A 27,818-nucleotide genomic window follows, 5' to 3' on the forward strand; every position below is an offset into this window, starting at 1 on the left:
GTATTGAAAATTGGAAATACTCCACCCAGTAAAGTAAAAGTAACTTATACCTCCACATCTGACATGTACACAGGCAGATAAACAAATCATTAATGTCAGTACAAAACATAATTATTGTCTTTTATATTTCTGTATAAAACCATCCCTTTAGAATCCTGGTTAGGGTGTGGCGAGCAGCCGCGAAGACGCCATCTGTGCTGCCTTTGGGGAGAAAAAAAATAGGCTAAATAACTCTCAAATAAACTTACCGACAGACATGATGATTGATGAACTGTTACACCTTCACTGCTAAAGAGAAGAAAGACAGAGCGGGGGCCAAGATTTAGTATTCGCACCGGTAACATGAATCATTGAATGTAGAGCAGGTATTTTCACAATTTCTGACTCCTAATATTTGATAATTTGGCCAATGTTTAATGTGTTAATTCAGAGGTATTAAAAAGTCCTTAAATTGTTACTTTGGAAATGTGCTACACTTAAACTTTATGTTGGTTTGTTTACTGTTGAGCGAGAAAACAATGTTTCACATTAAGTTAATCATCTGGGGAGGCGAATATGTTATAGGCGAATATGCCTGACACCTCTGGGGAACCCCCCAAAATGATTTGGGGACTCCCCTGGGGCTCAAATTATTGTCTTAGGAATGTGACAAATACCAAAAAATATTACTGAACTCAAGTCTCCATGGCATGAGTAATCAATGGGGAAACAAGTCATTTTGGGGGTGAACTACTAATGCCAATGAACTACTAATGTCAATGTGGACTGCACAATTTTGGCACAGAACATCTGATCACCATTTGATGATGGTATAAATATCAATACCATAAAGACATTGATATTTCATCAAATGGTGATTAATCTCTCTGCCTCACTCTCACAATAACCATTAGCAGTGCTGTAAAGGAACTAGTACATTTGTACTGTAGGCTACTTAAGTAGTCTACAAGTATGAGGTAGGCCTGTACTTAAAGTGAGTAGCCTACTTCCAATGTATGCTTTTTCTACTCCAGTGATTGATTGTAGAATGTATTAGAAGTTTGAAAAAGCATATATCACTACCATATCATCCCCATCATATATCATCTCACATCTCAGAAACAAATATTGTACTTTTACTGCATTTATTTGAGAACTTAGTTACTTTTTACTTTGTTGATATAGCCAACATTATGTTATTCAACACCAAGATGCAGTGGTATAAACTGTAAAGTACTTTTACTGTACTTAGGTAACTATTGACAAATACATCTTCAAATATTGTAGATATTATTGTAGGCCTATTTGAAAATAGCCAATCTCCAAGCTCACAACGCAGTATAATATAGCCCTGAAAGAAACGTCATGTATGCGACCATCATGTTTCAGAACTAATAACATGGTTGTGTGAGCTTGTAGATGGGCTAGATTTTCAGATACCAATACTTTTGTGCTTTTAGTCAAGTCAATTGGAAATTCTGGACTTTTACTTAATAATAACAGAGTATTTCTAAATTGCAGTATCATACTTTTACTCAAGTAGCTACTTACCACTGATATGTGACGCAACTAATAAATGCACTGGAGTCGTTAATGTTTCACGCCGTTCTGCCTGGTCATTAATAAAAATAACTAAACCAAACAATTATATGTTTAGGCTCTAACGTGTCTTCTTTTGATATACGGAAGGCCTTCACTGTTAAACAATAAGGCTTAAAGATGGGGGATTTCCACCTTTGGCCTCCAAATGAATTAAACAGAGCGGAACGCCTCGTTTGCCATCACAAAATGGCGGCTTGGCGGCTGTAAATATTTCTAAACAAACTGGTAGAAAGATGTAGTCTACTCGTTATCTGTCCTGTCATTGCCAAGTTGGCCAACCCAGAGTCTTTCTTGCGGTGTTTATGCCTTCATTTGACCTTACCTGTGAACTTTACTTTCAACTTAAGTCTTCAATCAAATGAGGAGAGAACCACCTGTCGTCTCAAGTAGTTGGACGTGCACCCAGAGAGAGAGCTAGAGAGAGAGAGCGCGAGGGATACGGAGAGAAAAGATTGGATGGATGGATGGATGGATGGATGGAGATGGACTCAGAAAGGGGTCAACTGAGGTAAAGTGTGTGTGTGTGTGGGTGGGGTTTTCCCGCAGAATACATGAGAATACCACACCCCCTGTCAGAATGGAGGGGACAGAGGCAGGTGGACAGTATCCAAGTACATTTACTTGATTTGTACATTACTTGAGTATTAGATTTCTTTGATACTTATGAGAATGACAAACGCTGTCCTTTTTTATGATCCCATTCATTATATTTCTGTTTTTTAGACTAGTCCTGTACCCAGGGCCCAGGGGTGTGCACAATATATGATATAAAGTATATATATATAGACTATATATATATATATATACCAGTAAGACTCCCTAATCGGGAGATAAGCGACCGTTGGTCGCTTATCTCCACAAATAGGCCAAAAGTTTGTTTTACCAATTATTACACTCTATGTGAACATTTACATCAACAAATCCCAAGTACTATGCAGAACGACCCATTTCAAGTTTTTAATGTACAACAATATTTAGAAAATAGGTCTACAAGCTGACAGTCCTCGTCCCTTATATTCCCATAGGTTATATGGAGATCTCAGTGTTTGTCAGTCCTTGTTCATTTATGCCCATATATGGACATCTCTATATCTACTGTAACAGTCCTTGTCCCTTTATGCCCATATATGGAGATCTCTTAACTGTAAGTCCTTGTCCCTTTTATGCCCATATATGGATATTCCTGATGTCATCAGTATATGAACATATATGGGCTTTCTGATATGCCCATATATGGAGATCTCTTAACTGTAAGCCCTTGTCCCTTTTATGCCCATATATGGATATCCCTGATGTCATCCGTATATGCCCATATATGGGCTTTCTAATATGCCCATATATGGAGATCTCTGTATCTCCATATATGGGTATAAAAGGATACTTCAGGTCTGACATCAGGTTTGTTTATATTGGGTTGCTAGGTTTGACATCACAAACTCTATGGGCCATCTGACCTAGAAATCTATATTTGGGCATAGATGACTCATCGTGACCTCATCACACGTCGACCGCACGTGTGACGTGCGGTCGACCGCACGTGTGACCGACGGACGGCCGGTGGAGGTTTTCATACTAAACTGCGACCTTACGGTCGCAATAATGTTGGAAAACACAGACTGGTGCCTGTAGGGCAGAACAGTCACCATTGACATCCAGTTGTGGAATACCCGTTGTGATGTTAGTACTATGATGTCAGTCAGTGGTGTCAGTCATCTCCAAATTTGGGCATTGTTTCAGTTTTCAGTTGTTACCATGGTGGCGACACTGTTTAGTATCAGTGATGTCAGCATGCTCATCTCCAAATTTGGGCATTGTTTCAGCAAGTGACTGTGACCATGGTGGATGTCAGCATGCTCATCTCCAAGTGTGGTCATTGTTTCAGCATGTAGCTGTTACCATGGTGGCGACACGGTTTAGTTGCGACCGTTAGGGAGCAGTTTACTACCAAAACCTCCACCGGCCGTCCGTCCGTCCGTCCGTCCGTCCGTCCGTCCGTCGGTCACACGTCACACGTCACACCTTTGTTTGTGTACGGTGTGATGTCATATATCTTCAGTATGACATCACACCACATGTGTACACAAACCTTTGTGTACGTTGCTGTGGCAACAGTCTGTTGTTGCTGGTCTGTTAGTGTACGTTAGCAACCACCTTAGCAACCATGGTTTTACCCTAGCAACCAACTGTTTACCATAGCAACCATGTTTTTTTACCCTAGCAACCAACTGGGCATAAAAGGGATTCTGTTAGGGATCTCCATATATGGGCATAAAAGGGATTCTGTTAGGGATCTCCATATATGGGCATAAAAGGGATTCTGTTAGGGATCTCCATATATGGGCATAAAAGGGATTCTGTTAGCTGTTAGTGATCTCCATATATGGGCATAAAAGGGATGCTGTTAGGGATCTCCATATATGGGCATGAAAGGCATTCTGTTAGGATCTCCATATATGGGCATGAAAGGGATTATGTTAGGGATCTCCATATATGGGCATAAAAGGGATTGTATCCCAGATGATGCCCTGTTAGGAGATCCACACTAACAGAATCCATATATGGTCCTACCGACAGCTGCTATAAGCCAACCCTGGCGATAAGGTCTGAGTCGAAGAAATGCTTCTTTCCTGGCAAGAATTGCCCCTTTATATTGTAGGGCTCGTTTGTGTATTGTATGACATCACGCCACATCATCGGCTGAGGACTGTGTGATGTCATCATATCTCCATATATGGAGACATAAGTTGCTCATGCCCAAATATGGGCTGGTGAGGTCAGACTTAGTGTGATGCGTAGGTTATCTCCATATATGGAGATTCAACTTCAATGAGTAACCATGGCAAACTGTCAACTGCCCGTATGTCTTGATAATTGGTAAAACAAACTTTTGGCCTATTTGCGGAGATAAGCGACCAACGGTCGCTTATCTCCCGATTAGGGAGTCTTACTAGTACTATAGGGCCCTAAAGGGCCCTTAAGGGCGAGGTCGCGCCATGTCTTGGCCATCTGGCCAGTGATGTACAGTATATCTGACCAGTTACCCATATATGGAGACCCCTGGTACCCATATATGGAGATCCATGTACTGTATATGGAGATATGGTGTGAGAGCCCAAACATGCTTGCTCAGTTATACAATCATCAAAGACAATGATACACAAAAGAAGTTATTCATTATGTGAAAGTCCTATGACGTCGTCTATGACATCCGACATCATACATACAATCCATTTTATGCCCATACATGGAGATCCCTGTATGTAGAAACAGCCACACAGATATGGGCTGTCTTGGCCATATATGGATTCTGTTAGTGTGGTGTGTGGCCGATGTGGCCTCTGTTTCAACATCAGCAACAACAACACTGGACTGGACTCAAAATCCAGGGAAAACGTGCATGTCTTCTCTATGCAGAATAGATCCCTCTGTCTGCCGTTGATTTCTCAGGAACACTGCTCTCAACAAGGACATTATCACCTTTACAGTAAAAGCCAGGTTACAGGTCCTTGCCACCAAACTCAACCTTTCCCTCTTGGTTCCCCTCCACCCATGATGCACCTAATTGTTTGCATCACACCACAGGGCTTGTTACAGAAACCATGTCACACATTCTGAATGTCTTCTATGCTTATAAGGACTTTACATAACACGCCACAACAGAATAGTTGATCGCATAACAAAGGACATAGCCTGTCCAAACATTTTGCACTGTCTGTGATGATGTTCAAACATTCCTTCCATGTTTCACCTCTTTAATGAACATAAGGAAATCTTTGCACATCTCTCTGCTATTACACCAGATGTTGTCCATGAAGGAGACAAATCAGTCTTCATTCTTGACGTCGCCTGCAACTAAATTTGATTCTAGTTTGGAGGAAGCCTTTCTGACTAAAGTCATTAAACACCAGCCGCTCCTACGAACCATCAGAGCTAGGCTATAGCTGCAATCTACTTGTGTTCATCTTTGGCAGCGTTGGCAGGACAGTGTTTCTCAAAGTGGATTCCACAGACTCTGTGGGTTCCTTTAGGGGGTTCTAAATTGACCCATACACATGGAACCAAATGGTTTGGGTCCATTTGGTTCCATTTGTACACTGTCAGAGTTAAGGGGAAGACCTTGACATTTTAAAGTTTGAGAAACACTGGCCTAGGACAAGTATGTAGATTGTTTGTAAGAGGATTCCAACAACTTGTCATACCAAAAAAGCAGCTAAACAGCTTGCAACAGTCAGTGCAATCTCTTCCTTTATTGGTAACTGCCGAAGACGATGCTACTTGTACCCTTGTGTCCTTGTATTGTATCTCTTATGTGTGTGTGTGTGTGTGTGTGTGTGTGTGTGTGTGTGTGTGTGTATGTGTGTGTGTGTGTGTATGTGTATGTATGTATGTATGTATGTCAGGGGATTGGGGACAGCAAAAAGACTAATTAATCATCATCCTCATCTTTCGTAGGTTGCTTCTGGGAGGAAGAGGAAAAGGCCAGTCGCTGGAGACACATTGAGTGCGATCCCAGAGAGGGCTTCTCCGAGTACGCCGGTGACTGGTGCGTGCGTGCGCGCGCGCGTGCGTGTGTGCGTGCAAACACAAAAAGAGTATTATCATCCTCATCTTTATAGGCTGGGAGGGAAAACGGAGAGGAAGAGATGCGATGTCTGCAAGCTGACTGACAGCAAGACATAAAATGTGTCCACACCCTCCCAGTTGAAACCATACATGTATAAAAGAAGTATGTTCATACAGTATGTGAGCTTACTAGGAAACCAAGAAACTTTCAAGTACATAAAATCTACATATTGTCTCCTCCTGGTGGAGGAGTAGTATAACTGCACGTCTCTAAAAGTATAAGTTGAGGAGACACAGAGACAGTGGTCAAGAAAGATTTATGTAAACAACATTTTAATGATATTAATTATCAGTCCAGATAGTTTAAGTATGATAACAGTTAAGGTATGAGAAATAGCCTCTAACAATGTTGCTAGTGCTGTACAGTCTGAAAGAGACAACCTTAAATATAGCCATAGAAAGACAAAGGGAACACGCTGAAAAAGGTACTTCATTCAAACCAATCTTTTTTTTCTTCTTCACATTAGTTACAAGATCTTTACTATTACTGTATTTACATAGTGCAAAGAACACACTTGCTGTACTTGAACACACGTCGATGGAATAGCCAGAAAGAAAAAGCCTAAACACAGCGTACCTCTCTGATCATACAAATAGTTTTAAAACCATACGGTGTGCCCCAGGGCAGTGTAATGCAGACATGGACGTACTGATAAGAGCGTGGCTCTGCTGAGGAGTGCTGGGTGGACATGTAGCCCCACTTGGGAGCCTCTCCCTCCGCTATACGTAGCTCCTATACAGCGGAGGGAGAGGTTCCGATTGGAGCTAGGTGGACATAAGTTGGATGTAATTCAGAGGTCAACAGCCGTCAGCTGGCCTGTGTATGCGCGCATGTACGCATGCACAGTCCCCTCTGGTCAATTAAAATCGATGTTCAACGTCTGCAGTTAAAGGATTATTATTCAAGTTTTAAGATGCCGATCTTACTCCCCACAAACGTGCAGTCCTCAATGTCCATCCAAAAGGTAGGTTACTTCTATCACTTTACGATTGGTTGGAAAGGACGAGCATTAATATCAGCTAAAGCATTTTGGAGGATGCAACTTACAGGTGATAAATCAGATAAGCTTAGAAAAATAAAAAAATAAACCCCAGTGTGACACGGGCGGTGGCTTTTATGAGTTAAATTCATTAAACGTCCCGCAAAGCTATAGGCCAATGCCCAGCTTTGGGGGATGGACAAACGGACGTACATACACACAAAGCCAGATGTAGGAGCGGTAAGCACCGCTCAAAAACACTGATTTTTGAAAGATTGTGTAAAAGCACAGACCAATAGAATGGAACCTTATACTGGACACAGAAAGCAGCTAGCAACTCAAGACCATTCCACTCAGAAAACAAAAAAGAAAATCACCCCCAAACAGTTTCACACTAGGCAAGATCAACATGACAAGATTATTACAGAGTATTAGAACCATCTAGACATGTTATATACACATGAGGTGTGTTCACTTCTTATTAGTAAGTCATCATGTCGTCGTTTCCTATGTTATTTTTCATTTGAAGAGAGAGAAAGGATGCAAATAAAAAAACACACATAAAAGAAATAAAAACATTCTGTGCAGACTGACGAGTGCGAGTGGTTTCGGTAGAATGACAGAACCCCTGACACTGCCATATTCTACAAGTAGAAAACAAAGCATCGAGTCAATAGTCAACATATGCATGCCTCCTTTTATGTGCTGGAACAGCGGGGCAAAAATGACGCATGATCACGCATGGAGATAAAGCTAATAAGCACAACAAAGAGGCAATGTCAACTATGAGCCTGTAATAGGTAGTACACAGCCACACGCAAACACGCACGCACGCAGCTGTGAGCTTCTCTTGGCTCAACACAAACACGTAAAATGGAGCCGAGGCCATCAGGGACGTGCTGGCCATTGGGAAAAGCGGGACAACTCCCGAACGGCCGGTTCATTCCCGGCCTGAATCAGGCCGGCCATAAGGAAAAAAATAAAAATAAAATGTCGGCCTTCGTTCCATTTTGGGGGCTGGGCGGCCAACAAAGTAAATCGTCACTGTCGGACAGAAACCTCGTATCTCCAAGTTTCAAATTTGTAATTTTTTTCGCAAAGTAAAGCCCTGCTTCATCATAGAAGGCTGTTGCACAAAAGTAGTGAAAACAGCAGATCTACAAGCACACAACACCTCGCACCGCGAAGCGTTGTGTGCTTGTAGATCGGCTGTTTTCACTAGTTTAAATAATTTTTAAAATGATAAATACAAAACAAACGGTTTTGGACATACAAGGTTTCCACCCGACAACAACGAAATATAACTCATGTAATTGGCCCACTGGTCATGATCTGAAATGGCAAATCTTTGAGTAGCGCGCAATGAGGGCCTCTCCAACTCTTTTTCCCGGGCTGAATCAGGGGCCCAGCACGTCCCTGGAGGCCATCCCAACCTTCATTCGCTGAACAGCAAGCCATTGGAGTCGTAACAATAGATAGACCTTTGTTGATCCCACAAGGGAAATTCAGTTGTCACAGAGAGAGTGCAGATTTGTGTCTGAGCACTGGATCTGCAACACTCCCTCCCCTATCCGCCCCCCCCCTCTGCATCCACCAACAGTTTCAGAGGAGGAGATCCAACCTTTTTCCTCTTCTTTCAAGTGTAAACAGGTTGTGGGCTGAAGACGTCAACGGCACCCCTTCACGTCCACCAAAGACAAAACAAAAATAATAGACGGGTGTTTTAAGTTTGACTAAAAGACGGCCCATGTTCCAGAAGAGAGGTGGTGTTGGTCTTCAGTCCACGTGAGCTGTAAGGCTAGTCTACCACTCCTGTGTCTGTATGGGTGGGCCTGTGACCACGTTATCGGTCTGGGGGCATGTAGTATGTGTACGACTGTACTGATTGGTTGGTTGGTTGGTTGGTTAGCTGGTTGATACCTGAGATTATGTCTGGTGTCAGGGGCTAAAAACAAAAGAAAAGGAGAGTTGCTGGTTTTATGAGAGAAGGATATGTGAGAGAGACGGAATGAGTATGAGACAAAAATAAAATGAGGGACAGAGCGGGTGGGGGAAAAACTAAAAAAGGAGTAAACGAGGCCACATCAACCGTTGTTCTTCTTAACCTCCGTCTGCTCCTTGACATCCGCTCTGGTCATCTCCGGGAGGTCGGCCGAATCCAGCTCCTCCTCCAACTCCTCCTCGCTCTGCCTCCTCACCTCCACCTCGTCCTCCTCGTCCTCCTCATCCTCGTCCTCCTCGTCCGTACTGTCCGGGCTCTTCCCCAGCTGCAGGTTCTCCAGGGTCTTGGAGACCCAGGACTCGATGCGGCTGCTGAGGGCCGGCACCTCCACGGAGATGGGCTCCTCGGGCGCATAGTCCTCCTCCTCCTCCTCCTCCTCCTGCTCCGCCTCCTCCAGCATGCCGGGCACCAGGGTGGAGGTGGTGGAGGTGATGGAGGAGTTGAGCCGGTCCCTGCAGCTGCCGTCCAGGGAGCCTGTCTCCGTGCTCTGCTGGGAGGCCAGCTCCAGGCGGTCGTCGGTGCGGCCCTCCTCCCGGTCCCCGGGTTGGCCCTGGGCCGGCGCCGCCGCTCTGGACTGGGGAGCGCCTTGGCCGGGCCCGCTGACGCTGCTAGTGTTAGCCGGCGTGGCGTGCGACGGGCCGTCCGCCGAGGTTGGAGCAGGCCGGCTAGGCTGGGCCTCCGCTGACTCCAGGCCGTCTGTGGGCTCCACCATGTTCCTCCAGTTGGTCTCTGCAAAGATGACCCCACATGGTAGTTTACAATGCGTCCCACCCTGAAACAACCACTTGAGCCCTATTTTATCCATTCAATAGTTTAAAAAAAATAGCACATCTACAAACTCACGATGGGTCACTCGCTACGAGACACATTGTGTGCTTGTAAATCTGCAATATCTATTTTTTTCTTTTTTGCATTTTTGAAATCTTTTGAAAATGGTTACCTTTAATGACATGCCAGTTTAAATATAGAGCACATTTCAAAACAACCAAGTGTTATACAATATCAATAAATATAAGCATAGTAAGGCTATAAGGTTATAGGTCAGGACAACCAAATAGCACCTCAAGTAGACTCAAATGCAAGGGGCTTTAGTGTTAGTGGTAGGAGCAGACCTAATAGAGAGAAGTACTACAGTATATACAGCCTTGTGGCAGCAACAGAAATGCCACGATGCCCCTTAAACTTTAATGTTCAAAGAACATTTGGCTGCAGGATGTGAGTGACCTACAGCTGGCAAGAGAAGGAATGAGTGATGTCTTACCATACTCCTTCTCGTTGACCTCAGAGATGGGCTCAGAGATGACGGAGCAGAAGGAGATGGCGGAGGCAGCGGAGGGGTTGCGGGAGTGGCCCATGTGGTGCGTGACCTTCTTGACGTTCTTCAGGGCCTCCTCGGCCTGCTCCTGCTCCAGGGCAGACACCATGTCCTTGTAGGCCTTGCGGGCCTCCTCCGTCAGAGACACCAGCCGGTTGAACAGTCCCTGGAGGACAGTGTGTGGCATTGAGAAGAGAGGTTGGGGAGAGGAGTGAAGGGGGAAAAAGATCTAACACATTTATTTGTACAGCCTTTAAACACAGTGACGGGGCTCAGAGCGGGTTCTGGACCCACATTTAACAAAAGAAACAAGACAACATTATCCAAAAGCTGGCTGCACACTACAAGATAATCGGGGCATTTAACGACCCTCCCGAGTATCAGGGGGGCCTGCGTCTAGATCTGGGGCGAACCTCGGGCATAAATATCGTCTAGTGTGAGGGTTCAAAGATCCAATCTTAACCCTGCCAAGTTGCTGGCAGGACGGTCGGAGCCAGCTCAACTATTTAAAAAAATGTTTGATATTTATCTGGATCGCTACCGATATGGAACAGCACAGCGGGTGACCGAGAGAAAGACAGCCGCTGTTCACACATACACAAAGGCGGGTTCTCCCCGTGTCTCCTGTTTCCCTGAATGGTTTCAAAATGTGTCTGAGGAAACGTTATACAGACAACCGTGTTCTTACCACCAATTCCTGGTCCATTTCAGCTGTCCAACGGACTTTTAAAACATGTTCGCTTGCCATGTTTTTCTACTCGTCCTAATGTTTACTTCTGCTTCCGCATGTGATCACGTAAGCTGAGATAACGTCACTAAACATTTGTACGACACAAAGATGGGCCATTAAGTCACAGTCAATCATAATGCTTAAAGGACGACTTCACACATATTTGGTCTGTGCCCCACAACAGTTTTTTTTACAAAGATTTTACAAATGTTTTTTATTAACGCCAGAACAATCGCTTCCATTAGAGCGTTTTAACTTTCCAGGAATAGAAAGCCTGCAGTTTTTACTAAATACTGTAGGACTCCCCTTAGATCAGTGTTTCTCAAACTTTCACATTTCAAGGTCTCCCCTTAACTCTGACAGTGTACAAATGGAACCAAATGGACCCGGCGTCAACCCTGTCAAGAGTTACAGACTTGTATGGGTCAATATTACCGGTAGACCCCTCAGACCACAGAGTCCTTGGAATCCACTTTGGGGCCTTTTCCATTGGCAAAGAACCGGTTTGGGTTCTTCCTCCCGCCTATGGGATGAACCAGAGGTGAGCTTTTCCACCGAGAACCGAGTTGGTTCCGAACCGTAAAAGTTGGTTTTGGTTCGTGGCCATTTCGCAAGAACGAACCAAGGTTCCAAGAAAATTGCCATCCCATAGGCGGAAGAAAGAATCCGAGCCGGTTCTTTGCCGGTGGAAAAGGCCACTTTGAGAACCACTGCCTTAGATCAGGGGTTTTCAAAGTGTGTGACGGGGCACCCTGGGGTGCCGTGACGGCAGTCCAGGGGTGCCGCGAGATAATTTGATAATATTTGGAATTTATTTGGACACTTGAAAAAACATTTAGTATCATTTTAAACTTGAAGTACAAAGCTATTTTAAGTCAGTTCTAACCAAAATGGATATTATCGCAACGTTTTCCTCGCAACATAATCACTAAAATATCGTCACTGGCGGGCAGAAACCTCATATCTCCAAGTTTCAAATTTGTACGTCTTTTGGTAAAGAAAAGCCCTGCTTCATCATACAAGACTGTCACACAAAACTAGTGAAAACAGCCGATCTACAAGCACACAACGCCTCGCGATGCGAGGCGTTGTGTGCTTGTAGATCTGCTGTTTTCACTAGTTTAGTAAATTTTATAGATGATAAAAGGTTTCCACCCGACAACGACGATATGCTATAAATATAAGGTGCTGGGAGTGACAATTATAATATAGGGGTGCCTCAGATTAAAACAAATATTTATGGGGTGCCCTGAGACAAAAAAGTTTGGGAACCCCTGCCTTAGATGATGTCACTGGTAGGCGGGTTTCAGACACTTTTACGTAGTTTTATTGCCTCACCTCGGCTCCAGAGAAGTTGAAGATGCCCACCACACTGACGGGCACCAGTTTGTTGACACAGCGGCCGAGAGCCTTCCTGCCCAGGGCAAACACAAACGGTATCTCCTGCTCCCGGGCCATGGCGATCACGTTGTAGAGCGCTTCGTCCAGACCACCTGCAATACACAGCAATTAGCACATTCACAAGTAGGCTACAACATTCTGAAAGGATAGCATGTCAAATGAATGGCAACTACTTGAAGAATAAAGTAAGCACGCTGAATGAGTTTTAAAGCAAACATTTGTAACTCAAATATTTGCTTCTGGGGGGGTCCCTGATACATAATATTTTGAGATGGGGTCGGCAGCCAAATACATATAATTCTAGGGGTCCTTGACATGAAAAAGTTTGAGAACCACTGACATAGAAACATGCGTTTTTCTAAAACCTTAGAAGGATTTAGAAGATATTTATAGAATAGGGTCAAAATATTCAAAGACTTTTTCAAAATTCAAAAATAGCAATTTGATAGCTAAAAGTGGTTAAAATCTAGAGTAACACAGATATGAAGTTAAACCCAATAATACAGTACTCTACTGCCCTCTGGTGGTTGAGTCCAACAAACATAATACTCCTCACCAAATGTTCAGATTCATCTAAATATATAGTATAAAACAGCATGCAGATGCCATAGCACCCCAAATCATCACTGACTGCAGAAACTTCACACTGGACTTCAAGCAACTTCGATTTCAGAAGGTTGACATTTCTGTATTATGAATCCTTGTTTAGAGTGGTATCGGGTAATATTGTAATATTTTGAGGTATGTGTTTTTGATATTCATGAGCGGTATGCCATAACAATTCAAAATGAAAACAAAAAAGGTTTGAAATATTTCACTGCATGCGCAATATATCTAGAACAAGTTTCAATTTTTGAATTATATTACAGAAGAAAACGAACTTTACACAATATTCTGTTTCAGATTAATCTGTAGTGTAAAAAGAAACACAACTTATATATCCTGTAATGCAGGGGTCTTCAACAGAAACTTTGTGTGATAGGATCATGTTTTTTAACCACTTGAACCCTAGCGTCCCTATTCTGGGTAGAACATCAGACAAAAATAGCAGATCTACAAGCTTACAACGCCTTGCGTAAGGCGTTGTACGCTTGTAGATCGGCTATTTTTGGCAAAGAGGTTTGTAGAGGGAAAAGAAGAGCAGAGTATTTGACGGTTCAAGTGGTTAAATGTCTGAAAACACACATTACTCCAACATGATGACAGTGCTGTCAAACAAGTCTAAGTTGTCTAAGAAATCTATGAACATTTTTAATCTGCAACACAATATGTAGTAGGGGGTCCCTGCTACATCTCTCTCTCAGCTAGGGGGTCCTTAGCCTGAAAACGTTGAAGACCCCTGCTGTAATGACTGTTGTCCTCCTTACCTTTGGCCTGTATCTTCTCACAGTTGGGGGAGATGATGACACACTTGATCTTTTGGAGCTTCATGTGCTTGGTGACCTCTCGGAGGCCCATGACCAGGCGGCGTTTGGACTTGGCCTTGGTGGGGTCCTTTTGGTAGACCCTCTCTTGGAAGCGCACCAGCTCCTGGAGAAGCATGGTCACACTCTCATCAATCTCCTTGTTCAGCACCTGGTTACAGTACCTGGAGGGAGGGGCAGGTAAATACACAAGAGAGTGAGGACATTTAACAGATGTATACAGAGCAGCATACATTTAACCAGACATCAACTTAGCAGAGCACAATGAATACCAGAAGACTCGCCGTAAAACACACTCGCCTTGGGCGTCTATCCGGCGGAACGGTAGAACGGTGGTGTTCCTAAACGTAACCTCGGTAAACCAGTGTTCATTTTGTCGACTAAGACTAAAAGATTTTGATATTTTGTTGATAAGACTAGACTAGACTAAAACTATTTCAGAAGACTAAGACTAGGACTTTTATGTGTGTTATTCAAAAGACTAAGACTAAATCTAAGTCTAAGACTAATGGCTGTAAAAAATAACACTGGTATGTAACTGCAAATGAAATTAAAGCCAAATACATATTTATTCTTTACATTTGAGAATGGCACTTAACTGTTCTTTTCAAATCTTGTTGGTTTTGCACAGAGAGTAGCAGACGGTGTCAGATGTGATTGATACTTTTAGATTTTGTACCTGGCACTGGCACTGTGGCAAAGGTAAACTATGCCTAAACGGTTAGACCTAACCTTATTCCTAACCTTAAGCTCAGTAAAACAGTGCCAAAACCTAACCCTATTCCTAATCTTAACCTCAGTAAAGCTATGCTTAACCCTAAAGTTATATCTAAACTTATCCTCAGTAAAACAAATGCAAGAATACTAGAACCGTTCCAACAAGCGGTCAGCGTGAGGTTGGCGGGAAAAAATCTAGGCGAGAAGGTTTTCCGGCGAGTAGACCAGTTACCAGCACAATATACTCAACCTACAATTATCTAAAGTAACTGTATGATAAATCAGAGTGGCTTCAGCTGTTTTCATAGAAAATGTGCTCTGCTTTAAGCTCCACCCGCCAAGACTCCCAGTTGTCATGATACTTCATTCTTCCTTGGATCGAGACTGATTTCCTTTTTGCCTATGGCTTGTTGCGCAGCAAACAGAGGCATTAAGTGTCTCTTGGAACAGCAAAGTAGTGAGGTTGGAATACATGGCCCACCTGTCATTTAAGAGATTTTTCACATACAGCACCATGCATCCTCTATCCTGTTCAAATGATGCATCATTATACAAATTGCAACAGATTAAATCAGTGTGGGCAAAAACTAAATTCCATTTGCCAAGCAAGATTCCGCCTTTTATGTTCTAAGGATTCAACTGGTGCATACTCAGGTGATCCAAATATTTTGTACAAATCGATCCATTAAACAAAGTTAATAAGGTTCAATTCCAACATAGCCTATAGGCATGGCATGCAAACATATGCGCACACATTTGCTGTTAACCAAGTATTCTTTTCTGTTTTCTTGTTTATTTATAACAGCAGGCACTTGGGATAACATCTGCACGCCCAGTATGGCATGGGTTTGAAGAATTATCAATCAGAGAGGGCTACGTAGTGTGGTCTGAGGACGGGAGAGCCCTGGTGGTCAGATCTGAGGGGAAGGGTTTGACTCCGGAGGTCTTTAAATGCACTATGTATTTAGAGCAGGGTGGGCCGAGACAATGGGCCTACAGCAGAGAATGCCCAGGGACAAAGGCCCGTTTGTGAGCGCTGGCATACATTGTGCTGAGAAGGGGCAATGTGCTGGGCATCTGTGCCATACTCTCTACAATTCTTTATTGTATAGTCCAGAGCCTCAACTCTCTGTCTGCACAGGGCACGGTCAAGACTGTGATTTTTGAGTGGAACAAATATTTCTGTTGCTGGTTGTTTCTTGTCGTTGACACTGCAGCGTGCACTTTTTGACATTCCAAATTCTAAGGGAATGAAACGCCCATTCCGTTTCTAAATCACACAAATTCCTGTCTCCTCAGGATGCCGTATTTAAGGCTGTGTCATGTGTATAGTTTCTGTAACAAGGTACAGCCTTATGTTCCACAGGGATCGAAGAGGATTAAGTTGTGTGTGCGTGTCCGTGTGTGCGCTTACTCTCTAAAGCGACGACTATGGATCTTGGTGATGGCGTTGGCAGCCATGGGACTTCCAATGCCAGAGCTGGCAGGAGAGCCCTGCGATACCGGAGTGATGCTGTAGGGGGAGTTCTGACTGGCAGGAGACAGGGACGCATCACTGGGCATGCTCAGACCGTTCTCTGCAGAAAACACAGGTAGAAGACATTAGACACACCAGGGACATGCTGGGCCCCTGATTCAGCCCAGGAAAAAGAGTTGTAGAGGCCCTCATTGCGCGCTATAGAGAGAGATCTCTCTCTATAGAGATCTCTATAGAGAGAGATCTCTCTCTATAGCACTGCTGCTGCTACTCAAAGATTTGCCATTTCAGATCATGACAAGTGACAAGCCAGTGGGCCAATTACATGAGTTATATTTCGTCGTTGTCGGGTGGAAACCTTGGATGTCCAAAACCGTTTGTTTTGTATTTATCATTTTAAAAATTATTTAAACTAGTGAAACCACGTGGCGTTGTGCGCTTGTAGATCTGCTGTTTTCACCACTTTTGTGCGACGGCCTTGTATGATGAAGCTTTGCGAAAAAATTTACAAATTTGAAACTTGGCGATACGAGGTGTCTGCCCGACATTTTCTTCCTAATGGCCGGCCTGGCCCGGCCGGGAATGAACCGGCCGTTCGGGAGTTGTACCGCTTTTCCCAATGGCCAGCACGTCCTTGAGACACACTGTCACCACACACACACATCATCGTGGAAAACATACATGGCTGCAATGGCTATATTTAGTCAAAGTGAAGTCATCTTGATTTACGGTTGTGCTCAAAATTATTCAACCTCTCTGCAAATATGGTTTATTGGCTAAATTCACAAACTGACAACTGAATGAAATAAATAAATCATACAAGAACAATATTAATACCTCAACAAAAGTAACATTTGTCGTGTTCTTTTTCCAATGCCACTTTCAACGCCACTTTCAATTATTCAACTCTTAATTACATCTGAAAACTACAAGCGACAAATCAAGGGCTTAAATAGTTGCATCATATGTGCAATCTGGCCTGACTAGAAGTTTGTTGACTTGTTGACTGTGATTAGAGCAGTTAGAAACATGGTTAAGTCTAAGGAATGGTCAGGAAATAAAACAATTGACACAAAGACACTGAATGTTCCAAAAAGTACAGTTTTGAGCAACAAGTTCTAAGTCAAAGGAACAGTGGCTACACTAAAGAACAAATTTGTCAGATGGGGTTGAATAATTTCGAGCACAACTGAATATAGCACATTTAAAAAAAACAGCCGTTGACCCAAAGTGCTTTCCAATCACCCTCTTGGGAAGCAGGTTCTTGCGTGAGGTCATCTGTGAAGTGTTGCTCCTCATCTGCATGCTCCTCCTGGCCTGAGGAGCCTTGGTCGACATTCGTCGTCTTCCCCTTCTTCCCTTCACGTTCCTTCAGGATGATCTACGGACACAGAATGCGAGGGTGAGGGGAATAGTTACAGAAACATGATGTCTTCTGGTTCAACGTTGTCTCTCTATGCCCTGCCTAGGGCTGTCACGATTATGACATTTTACATGAACCTACAGCAGGGTTCCCCAATTAGTTTTCCCCAAGGGCCGAATTATGTCTCAGGTACCAAGCCGACAGGGCAGGGGGCGACGGCAGCGTTCCCGCTACTCCAGCGACAGTTCAGATATCGTCGTTGTCGGGTGAAAATCTTGTATGTCCAAAACCGTTCGTTTTGCATTTATCATTTTAAAAATGATTTAAACTAGTGAAAACAGCCGATCTACAAGCACACAACGCCTCGCATCTGCTGTTTTCACTACTTGTGTGCGACGGCCTTGCATGATGAAGCAGGGCTTTGCTTTGTGAAAGAACATACTAGTGTTGTTGCTGCTCACCATTATTACTGGGGTTGGTGGGGGCCAGACAGTAGCCCCCGCGGGCCGCAAATGGCCCGCGGGCCGCCTATTGGGGAACCCTGATCTACAGTATAAACTAGGGTGACCATATTTCCAGCCACTCAAACCGGGACGCAAAACACTGTTGCCTAAAACTGGGACCCTAAAAGCAATGCGCACGTTACCACGCACGCGCGTGCCCATTCTCTAACGTTCGTGCACGCGCACACACGCACCGCAGGGTTGCAAAAACAGCAGTGAGTGATTGACAAACAGCCTCAGCGTTGAATTCAGACACGCAATGAATTTGTTATTTTTTTCTGATTGGTTAGGTGAGCATGTTTTCATGAAAAGAACATGATAAATGTCTATGCAACCACTGAAAACAGCTACTATTATTTTAATTCTGGTGAAAACCGGGACAATTTTGCAGTGAATGTTGAAAACCGGGACATATTAGTGTTTTAGAGATATTTGTCGGGACACCGGGACACGCAGCTTGAAAACGGGACTGTCCCGGGTAAAACGGGACGTCTGGTCACCCTAGTATAAACCCTAGTGTACCTTCTTGAGGGCAGTGGGCCGCTTGACCTTGGGAATCTCCCTCTCCTTGCCTCTCTTGATGCGCGGTGTGGTGGAGTCCAGAGGGTTGTGAGGAGCCGAGTACGGCTGCTTTGGCGGCACGTTGGTCGAAGTAGAACCGTGGAACAGCGGCGTCGTACCCACTGGAGAGGAGAGCACAGCTAGGGCTGTCACCATTACAAATGTTAATTGACGATTAATTGTCACACAAATAATTGCGATTAAAGATTAAATTGTGTTTTTGGCATTGAAGACTGGAACATATGAATACAATACTTAATTTCTGTTTGCCATTTAGGCTTGATAATCACAATCTGCACAGAGCAGATTACTGTCATATAATCATGTTATACTTTATTACTTTATTATTATAAATATTAACATTGTAAGCTTGAACATCTGCTATTTCTGCAATTTTTCAACATGGAAGCGATTATTATTATGCAAAATAATTGCGATTATCTCAAATAATAATGTGATTAGACGATTATGTAATAGTTGTGACAGGCCTAAGCACAGCAGGCATGTGTGTGTGTGTGTGTGTGTGTGTGTGTGTGTGTGTGTGTGTGTGTGTGTGTGTGTGTGTGTGTGTGTGTGTGTGTGTTTGTGTGGACATCTGCAGTATCTGTGTTATGTGTTATCCACCTGGATTTGATTTCGGGTCTCCCATATGGGAAACCTAACATCGACTGATCACCCAAAGGGGAATCCCTCCTCCCCCTTGTCCAAGGGGGGGAGGAGGTCCACTACATATACAATACACACCTGCAAAGGTCAATGGCTTGGTGTTGGTAAGCTGTCGAGCCTTCATAGCCTGCTGATGTTTCTCCAGAGCTGCCAGCATGTCTCCCAGGTCCAGCTGGACTGGAGTTTTACTCTTCTTCCCTGCTGCTTTGGTGATAGCCTCCTACCAGGTACAGTTTGTGAGTGTTTGTTTTGTCCCGTGGGGGGAGCAGAAAAAAAAGAAAGTTGAGTCACATCACTGGTCCAGTCAAATTGAAGTCAAATCAACACCGCTCCACTCCAATTAACCCATTTAGGCCTGGAATTATTTTAAATACTTTAGCTATTGAAAAATAGCAGATCTACAAGCAGCAAGGCACTCTGTGCCGCGCCGCGAGCTTCTATTGCTATTGCTATTGCTACTGCTATTTTTGAAAAGTCGTGAAAATGTGTGCAAATCATTGAATATATGTATTTTTAAAGCGAACATTTGTAACTCAAATTTAGCTCCTGGGGGGGATCCCTGGTACTAAATATTTTGAGATGGGGGTCCGTGGCACAAATACATATCATTTTGGGGGTCCTTCACATGAAAAGGTTTGAGTACCACTGACATAGACACATACAAAAAAAACATAGAAGGATTTAGAAGACACTTATAGAATCGGGTCAAAATACTCAAAGACTTGCACAAATTTTCACGATCAATAAATTATAGCAGATCTACAAGCTAGCTTGTAGATCTGCTATTTTAAAATAATGCGTAATAATGCGTGCCGGTCTAAATGGGTGAAGTGCATGCTGGTACCTGTAGTTTCCTCTGCTCCATGCTGATCTCAGAGTACTCCTGTGCAGTGGCCAGGGCAGCGGCGAGCGCCTTCTTCCTCTGGCTCTTGGCCCTCTTGGGAACAGAGGTGGTGATGGGGATCGGAGTCTGAACAATGTTGATAGGAGAGTTTTCTGGCAGGTTATCCAGCTATGTGGACAAAAGAAACGCCATTCAGTTAAGATGCACACACACATGTAAGTAAAATGCCCCTCTGAAGGACCCTCAAAGAGCGAGGTGTTTTAAGTTGTGTCATTTCTCATACCAAGTTCTTAGGGAGTTTAGGCTGTGTCTGTGTTTGGGCTGGGGTGGATTCTGGTTTGGTGTTGCGCTGAACCACCCCTCCTGTGGCGAGCTCGGGGAACTCATCCTCATCCTAACAGAGACAGAAGACCACACATTAAAGAACACGGAATACACTCTCCCTCAAATGTGCTTGAATTAACTAAATCAATGCATTAAAAGTAAACGTAATGCTTTAACACAACTGCTGCCAAAAAAATACCCCTTTGTAGGGCTTCTCCGCCATGCCCGAGGAACCCGAAGATTTAATAAGCTTTAATTAAAAAAATGAAAAAATGAACGAAGCCGAACTAAAATAGGCCGGAACTAATGCTCCGGGATCGGTTTCTACACGGACACATTATGGAGCGGACCGATTAACATTGAGGCCGCAAACCGTAAGCGGATGGTCCGTCCTCTATTCTGGCCCGTTAGCTTTCTGTGTAAACACCACGGCTTACAGATGGATTGATCAATTTACAGATGGATTGATCAATTTAAAAAATGTCAACGGATTTGAGAAGCTGATGGAATACGCGAACACACAATGCATAGCAGTGTCCGATCGCACACGATGGGAACTGGATTAGTGCCCGCGTTAACAGGTAGGAGAAGCCAGCAGTGAAAGACATAGAAAAATCTTCGGTTTCCTCGGCTGTAAACAACCAATGAGTACATATAAATGTAAAGTGTAAATTCAGTTTAGTGTAAACTTCTGTTACCTCAAAGTAGAGAGGTTCTGGGGTGAGGTCAGTCCCAGAGACCACTCCCGTCTGTAGCCTCCTCTCTCCTGGGGAAGGGTTCATGTTGAGGTTAGGGTGAACACGCCCTGGGTAGCCGCCGTGGAAATCCTAAGTGGGTAAGCGGAAGGAAAGATGAGGTTGGCTTATCAAGAAGGTTTTGGTTTTCTTTTTGGCAGTGCCTCAAAAAATCTTTCATTAATCTACACAAATAAGCCCTTTTATGAAACAGGAAAAGGCAGTGGAGAGGCTGGGAATACTGTGTGCGTTTTCACTCTGCTATGTGTACACTAAATCACAATGTTTAAATGGGACGGGCCGCACCTGTGAGAAGTTCCTCTGATCGGGATGCCTCCTCTGGTCTGCTCGTTGGAAGGGGCTGTTCCTCTCCCCCCAGGGCTTCTGGGTAGCCTGAGAGGCCACGTTTACCCAACTCACTGCTACAAAAAAAAAAAAAAAAAACGCAAGCGACGTTATTATACACTCTGCCATTACGGCACACTGTACATTTAGGGCTGTCACTTTTTCCAAAGGTCAGCTTCAAAACTAAAATGGATCCCCTACTCCCGTGACCAGATAGTTGCAAACAGGTGGGTCTGCAAGCCCAGTGGGTCTAGGCAGCAGTATAAGCAACTGAATTCACACTACTGCAAACTGTTAGCTAGAAACACTATCAACTTTAATCCCAATGAGAAGTTTAAAAAGTTAAAGTTTGGGATTAAGTGTTTCTGTTTTTATTGACAATTATTGCCTGTTGATCAGAACAGCTGCTTGGAATGCAGGTTTCTGGTACGTACAGTTGTTTGTAGCGCTCTGTTTCAAACAGCCTGCTGTGCGCCAATTATTAATTGTATTCACCTTTGTTATGGTTGAATTTTGAATGAAAAGTGACAGTGACAGAGAGTAATGTCTCTTCTCCTCATCACACATCTATACAAACATAGGTAACACACAGTGTGGGTGCATTGGAGAGGACAAGAGGACAGAATGGAAATAATTAGAAGTAAAGAAGAGGGGTTGGGTCAGTGCAATTTTGGTAACTGGGAATGATGAGTCGTGGAAGAAAAATATGTTAAAGGGGACATGGGAGACTGATGTGTATATAGACTAGGGATGGGACGATAAGCGATATTATCGTATATTGTGATAAAAAAACACTCACGATAATCGTATTGTGGAAATGTAATGTATCGTGATATCGTCCTCCGTCATGCACTGGGGTCAATTCACCTTTTATTTGCTGAGCTGCATATCTGGTACCACTTATAAACCTTCTATAATTGGTAAAAGGTACTTATAATATACGTACTTGATAGTCTTTTTTTTCACTTTCTATCAAATGTCTTTGCCAAAAAATAGCTGATCTACAAGCTTGTAGATCGGCTATTTTTTGGCAAATGTTCCGCCCCAGGATAATGGATTTTGATTATCGCGATATCGTAAATCGCTATTTCATTTGCCACAATAATCGTGATATAACATTTTCATATTGTCCCATCCCTAATATAGACTCCACACAGATCAAAGCTGGTGATACATGCGAGTCAGATGTGTAGAAAAGTAGCACTTTGATCATCCCTTCTTTACATGAAGCTTACCAGTCATTACGCCTGCTTCTACTCCCTGCACGGAAACAGATAGAGAAAGAGAGACAGAACAAAATAAAGCATTGATTAATTTGAAAGGTCTAGCCAAAAGTAGTCATTGGACAAAAAATTCAAACATCCATGACTTATTTTCTGCATAATTAAAGAATTGGTATGGCTTAATCAAAGAATTAAGCCATCACCAGATAAATACTTTTAGCTATGAATAGACAATGACATGTATTGATGGCATTATGGTCATTATCTTTTAGTAATAAGTGGCACAGAACAAGAATACAGTCCCTTCCGTTGTGAATAATCAAATAATTAAGCCATTACCAGATAAATAGTTTTAGCTGTGGATAGACAATGACATGTATTGATGGCATTATGGTAATTATCTTTTAATAATAAGAGGTACAGAACAAGAATATAGTCCCTTCCGTTGTGAATAGTGATCTATGTGACACTGTTCAATCTTAGGGAACTAGGATCAAATGAATGGATTTGTTTCCAGTTTGGTCTTAAAGATGCCCAGGCCTGAGTGAGATTGATGGTGTGTTCACATTAGCGGCGACAAAAGCTACACAATGAGCAGGTGTGGCCAGCTACACTGTTGACGAGTTGCTGTTGAAGTCTTGCTCCAGCCACACTGCGTAACTAGTTAACACTTCTGGTGCCAACCCTGAGTTTCCCGAGTTTGTATAGGTACCACCCCTGCGCCAACCCAGAGTTTCCCGAGTTTGGGCCTCCAGAAATGTAATAGGCATGATCGCGATCGCGAAATTGCACGTTTAACCCCCATACCAACCCATTCTTTCAAACATGGCAGCCATGTTTGTTTACATCTGAAGAAAACATAATGGCTGCTAAATCATGAATGCCTGAACGGATTTCCAAGCATTTTTTTTTGTTTCAAAGCTGTGAACAGCGTGCACACACGTGGTGCATGATCTAGGCATGGGCGTGCACGATCCGTGCACTATGAATTACATGGAAGTCTATGGAGACCATGGCATCTTGGACCTTCAAAGAGAATAATTCATTGCAACTTAAGTGTTAACAGCAAGAATTAGATTTTCATGAAACAGGGCAGGGATTGTGGGGAGATGTCAGATGTGGGAAGGTGAGTGGACATGGTGAAACAAGAACATAACGATTGACACTTCACTGCGTCACTGGAGCACTGAAAAAAGTTGAAGCCAGCTCAACTTTTTTCGTAGCGTGTCACGCCCCTCATGCAGCAACAAGTGTCAGGTGTCAGTCTGTATCTTCATCTTGCTGGCTGACAAAATTACTCAGTAACTTAGTAATTACTCGGCCTGGGCGCCACCTGAGCGTTGCATAAACTGAAGTGGCGGAAGTGCTGCAATGAAGGGAATTTACATCATGCGGTGCAGGTCTGTTTACATCCCGCAGTGAAACAAACCATAGCTCCATAGACCATAACTCTTAAATAGCTCTAAAAAATGGATTTTGAGGAGAATTTAAACAAAACTATTAAAGACTTTTGTAAAGTACAACAGATTCCCTCATTTAAACCACTGCAATGGCTTTGTCTGAAGAGAAAAGATTTTCAGGAACAACGCACTGTGATTGGTCGAAAGAAAGACAACTTCCGGGGAAGTTCACGCGGCGGAAGTCCCACCTTCCTAGTATGCGCATGTCGTGACCAGGTTTTTCTCTTCGCGGATGAGTAATCCGGGGACTGCCCATAAGTCCGAAGGTTCATTAGTCCGAAGGTGCATTAGTCCGAATTTAGTTAGGTTTAGAGTTAGGCATAGTATTCTTAACAAATTCGGACTAATGAACCTTCGGACTAATGAACCTTTGGACCAATGCCATGACACCGAGTTTGCTTTGTCGCCGCTAGTGTGAACGCAGCATGAGGACTGCAGTATAGGCCAGGCACCATTCAGGCCGGGAATACATTTTAGTGTATTACAGTACATGTACAATATGTAGCAACATATTTGTATTTTGTAGGGTAATTTTTTAATACGGTAATATTGTTTTTCAGAGAACTTAGGTCAGGCCTAAATGGGTTAAAGTGTGCTGGGGTACCGTGGAGGCTGAGGTGGGTTCCGCGGTACGCTGTGCAGCCCCGGTACCCTGGTTGTGTTTGGGGCTGCAGTAGCCGCTGTCGCTGTCTATGTCTGCCTCGCTGGCTCCCTGCTCACTGTAGCTCTCTGCCGGGTGGGATGCTCTTCTCCTCTTTGTCCGGTTCTTCCACAGCAGTGGGCTGGCTTGTTCCGTGCTGCCCCGCCCAGACACCTCACCAGGGAAATCTGAGCACAGGAGAGATGACCTTTAGACCTCATTTACATCTGGTACTGACCATAAATCATGTGGTGGCCAATTTGGCCTCAACTAATCTAATCGCCTCAGGTTTTGGCACACTACAAGGTGTCATTAAAGTCAGTGTTACTGTCTCAATCTCTGCCTCAACTAGTCAGATTAAACAGGAAATGTACAATCCAAATCGATGATCAGTTAAACCAACTCCTTGATTGCAAGAGATGAGTGAACAGAATACAAGAATACAGGAAAGGGTGGCTTATGCACACACAACCAGCATTTTCGGTCACTAAAACTGAGACTTCTCACTGAGATAGCAAACACCGACTGCGACACCGTGCCCCCGCATCTGAACATCTTAAAGTACTTTTTTTTTTAAATATTGAAGCAGTAACAGTACCAGACATTTCTCCTCATCAAAATAATAAAAGAACTGTTAATTATTTCTCATGTGATTAATTCCCCAAAACAAACATTACGGTAAGGAGTAGGTGCTCATTATCTGGTGAAATGTTCACCACCTTTACAGACATGGTTTTTATTGTGAGAAACTAAACAGTGCTGGCAGCACCAAAACAAGTCCATTGTCGTTACCATGAGACCTCAGAGCGAGGGGACGTCACACATCACAGCACCTGCACGAGAAGCCTCATCCGACTAGAAACCCTGCATTCCTGTTCGTTCACATGTCAGACAACCTCAGCCACTTAAAGCTGTTGTCGACAGAGCTACTTGCGGGAATTGCCTCACTAACTATCCCCTTTATTTTTCTCGTTAACAAGACAGATTTCCTGTATGCAGGCCAACTAAACCAGCCAAATCACTTTGAGTACAGTAGTTCTGGAAAGTTTAAAAAGTTTCCCTTCAATGACAAGATGGCAAAAAAAAAAGAAAGAAAAAAAAAAGACATCACTGATTGAACAATTAGCTCTAATCTGTGCATTTCTACTGCTGAGCGGTTGTTGACATCTGCAGCATTTTGTTCCATTATTGAACAGTCCTGTTCACATCACATCACATCACATCAGATAAGAAGAGACTCAAAACGGTGTCTAGAGATTAAGTACGGTACATTGCTATTGCTGCGATGACTAAGGGCCGATGCATACTCCACTTTTAGAGACAAATGTATTTTGAGGCATTGTAATAACACCATTTCATGGGCATAGGAACACCCTCTGAACTAGGTGTGTCTGTGATGAAACACAGCAGTAGTAATAATGACCTGTCTGCTGCGCTGCATCCACCAGCAGAACCGTCTTGGTTCTGCCATCGTGTCCTGAGCCGCACACTTCCTTCTGCACAGCTACACTCCTGGTAGGAGGCCGACGGCCCCTTGGGGGCTGACACACCCCGAGCTGCTGCTGCTGCTGCTGCTGCTGCTGCTGCTTCACGTGACAGAAGAAAAAAAGACATGAGGCATGTTCAAGAGTGGCTGGATGGAAGAATATAAAAAATAGCCCTGCAAAGTCAATGTGATAATCAGCTGATCTGTCCTCACCTTGGGCAGAAGAGGCGGCCGGACCATCCCTCTCCCCCTCTGACTTGCCAGTCCATAGGCTTGTCCGAGAGGGGGGGGCCTGTCACTGACGTCCGCAGATACAGGGTTTACCACCCCGGCCTGCACAGGCCCAGCATAGGGGCCAGGGAAGGGCTGGTAGAAGCCCATCACAGGGGGGCATGGGGCAGGCATGATCTGGTAGTAGGCATAGTCGTTGGAGACGGGAGGCTGGGGGGATGACAAGATGGGGTAGGCCAGGTATGGACCACCAGGGTTGGGGTTGGTCTGCTGCCAGCGCAGCTCCCCTCCATTATACATCGGGTGCTGCCTGTGAGAGACAGAGACATTATTAAACTTGTTAAAGGGAGATTTATCTTGAGCAAGATATTATACACAACTCACACACACACACACACACACACACACACACACACACACACACACACACACACACACACACACACACACACACACACACACACACACACACACACACACACACACACACACACACACACACACACACACACACACACACACACACACACACACACACACGGTATGTTTCAGGAAAATAACAGTATTGCAGTTCTGCAATATGTCCCGCGTCACGGTTACTGAGGTTAGGGTTAGGTTAGGTTTTGGTGGTCGATCCAAAGGGTGTTCGACCTAATGACATGTTACCCAGTAGAAAGCAATCATGCGAGCGCTATTTTGCGGTGAAAAATGCCAGCTTGGGATCAAAATCTCTTTTTTCGAGTAAATGAAGGCTGTTTATTGGCAGAGCAATGGATTTCTATGGAGGAGCTTCACTTCACGTGCACGCCCAACGTGCGTTGTAAACAAATCGCGGACATTACTGATGCAGAATGGACAGCCAAGACGTACAGTAAGTCATAACAGCTTTACTGTATTTACAGTAAGAGTGACGAGGTGCCTCATCAACGGCGTCATGGTATTAACCCTTTCATTGACAAGCTGACATGTCAACGGCAGCAATAAAGTTAAAACATGTAGCTCGCTGGCATCCTTCAAAACTGCCCTGAAAACTCACCTTTCAGGAGGCCAGAGAAGGAGGTAGTTATCACTTCTCCCATAGACAGGCAAGAAGCGAGCACCCCCACCACCTTGTTTCCCCTATCCTGTACACAGTGTTTTTTATAACTGCGATATTATTGTATGTTTTCTTTGCTTGCTATTTATTAT

The 27,818-nt window shown here is 43.8% G+C and overlaps 1 protein-coding gene across 7 annotated transcripts in view; it reads right to left on the reverse strand.

Annotated features, from left to right (window-relative positions):
* Window positions 1–8,473: 8,473 nt before the first annotated feature.
* secisbp2l (SECIS binding protein 2-like) overlaps window positions 8,474–27,818 on the reverse strand; it is a 29,536-nt gene continuing 10,191 nt past the window's right edge. The window contains exons 3-18 of one of the 7 annotated variants that reach the window (XM_080729613.1): window positions 26,613–26,940; window positions 26,337–26,493; window positions 24,878–25,101; window positions 22,826–22,850; window positions 21,552–21,667; window positions 21,210–21,338; window positions 20,471–20,581; window positions 20,188–20,355; window positions 19,422–19,563; window positions 18,639–18,823; window positions 17,496–17,631; window positions 16,188–16,350; window positions 14,000–14,220; window positions 12,570–12,724; window positions 10,448–10,667; window positions 8,474–9,915 (exon numbers count right to left, since the gene is read on the reverse strand). In XM_080729613.1, the coding sequence (XP_080585739.1) occupies window positions 9,269–9,915; window positions 10,448–10,667; window positions 12,570–12,724; window positions 14,000–14,220; window positions 16,188–16,350; window positions 17,496–17,631; window positions 18,639–18,823; window positions 19,422–19,563; window positions 20,188–20,355; window positions 20,471–20,581; window positions 21,210–21,338; window positions 21,552–21,667; window positions 22,826–22,850; window positions 24,878–25,101; window positions 26,337–26,493; window positions 26,613–26,940 (3,127 nt within the window). In that variant the 3' untranslated portion in view covers window positions 8,474–9,268. Of the gene's footprint in view, window positions 9,916–10,447; window positions 10,731–12,569; window positions 12,725–13,999; window positions 14,221–16,187; window positions 16,351–17,495; window positions 17,632–18,638; window positions 18,824–19,421; window positions 19,564–20,187; window positions 20,356–20,470; window positions 20,582–21,209; window positions 21,339–21,551; window positions 21,668–22,825; window positions 22,851–24,877; window positions 25,102–26,336; window positions 26,500–26,612; window positions 26,941–27,818 lie in introns of all 7 variants that reach the window. The other 6 variants (XM_080729609.1, XM_080729608.1, XM_080729612.1 and 3 more) reach the window with 6 other exon arrangements.

Source organism: Nannobrachium achirus, assembly GCF_963921795.1.
Source record: "Nannobrachium achirus genome assembly, chromosome: 7".
NCBI classification, from domain to species: Eukaryota; Metazoa; Chordata; class Actinopteri; order Myctophiformes; family Myctophidae; genus Nannobrachium; species Nannobrachium achirus.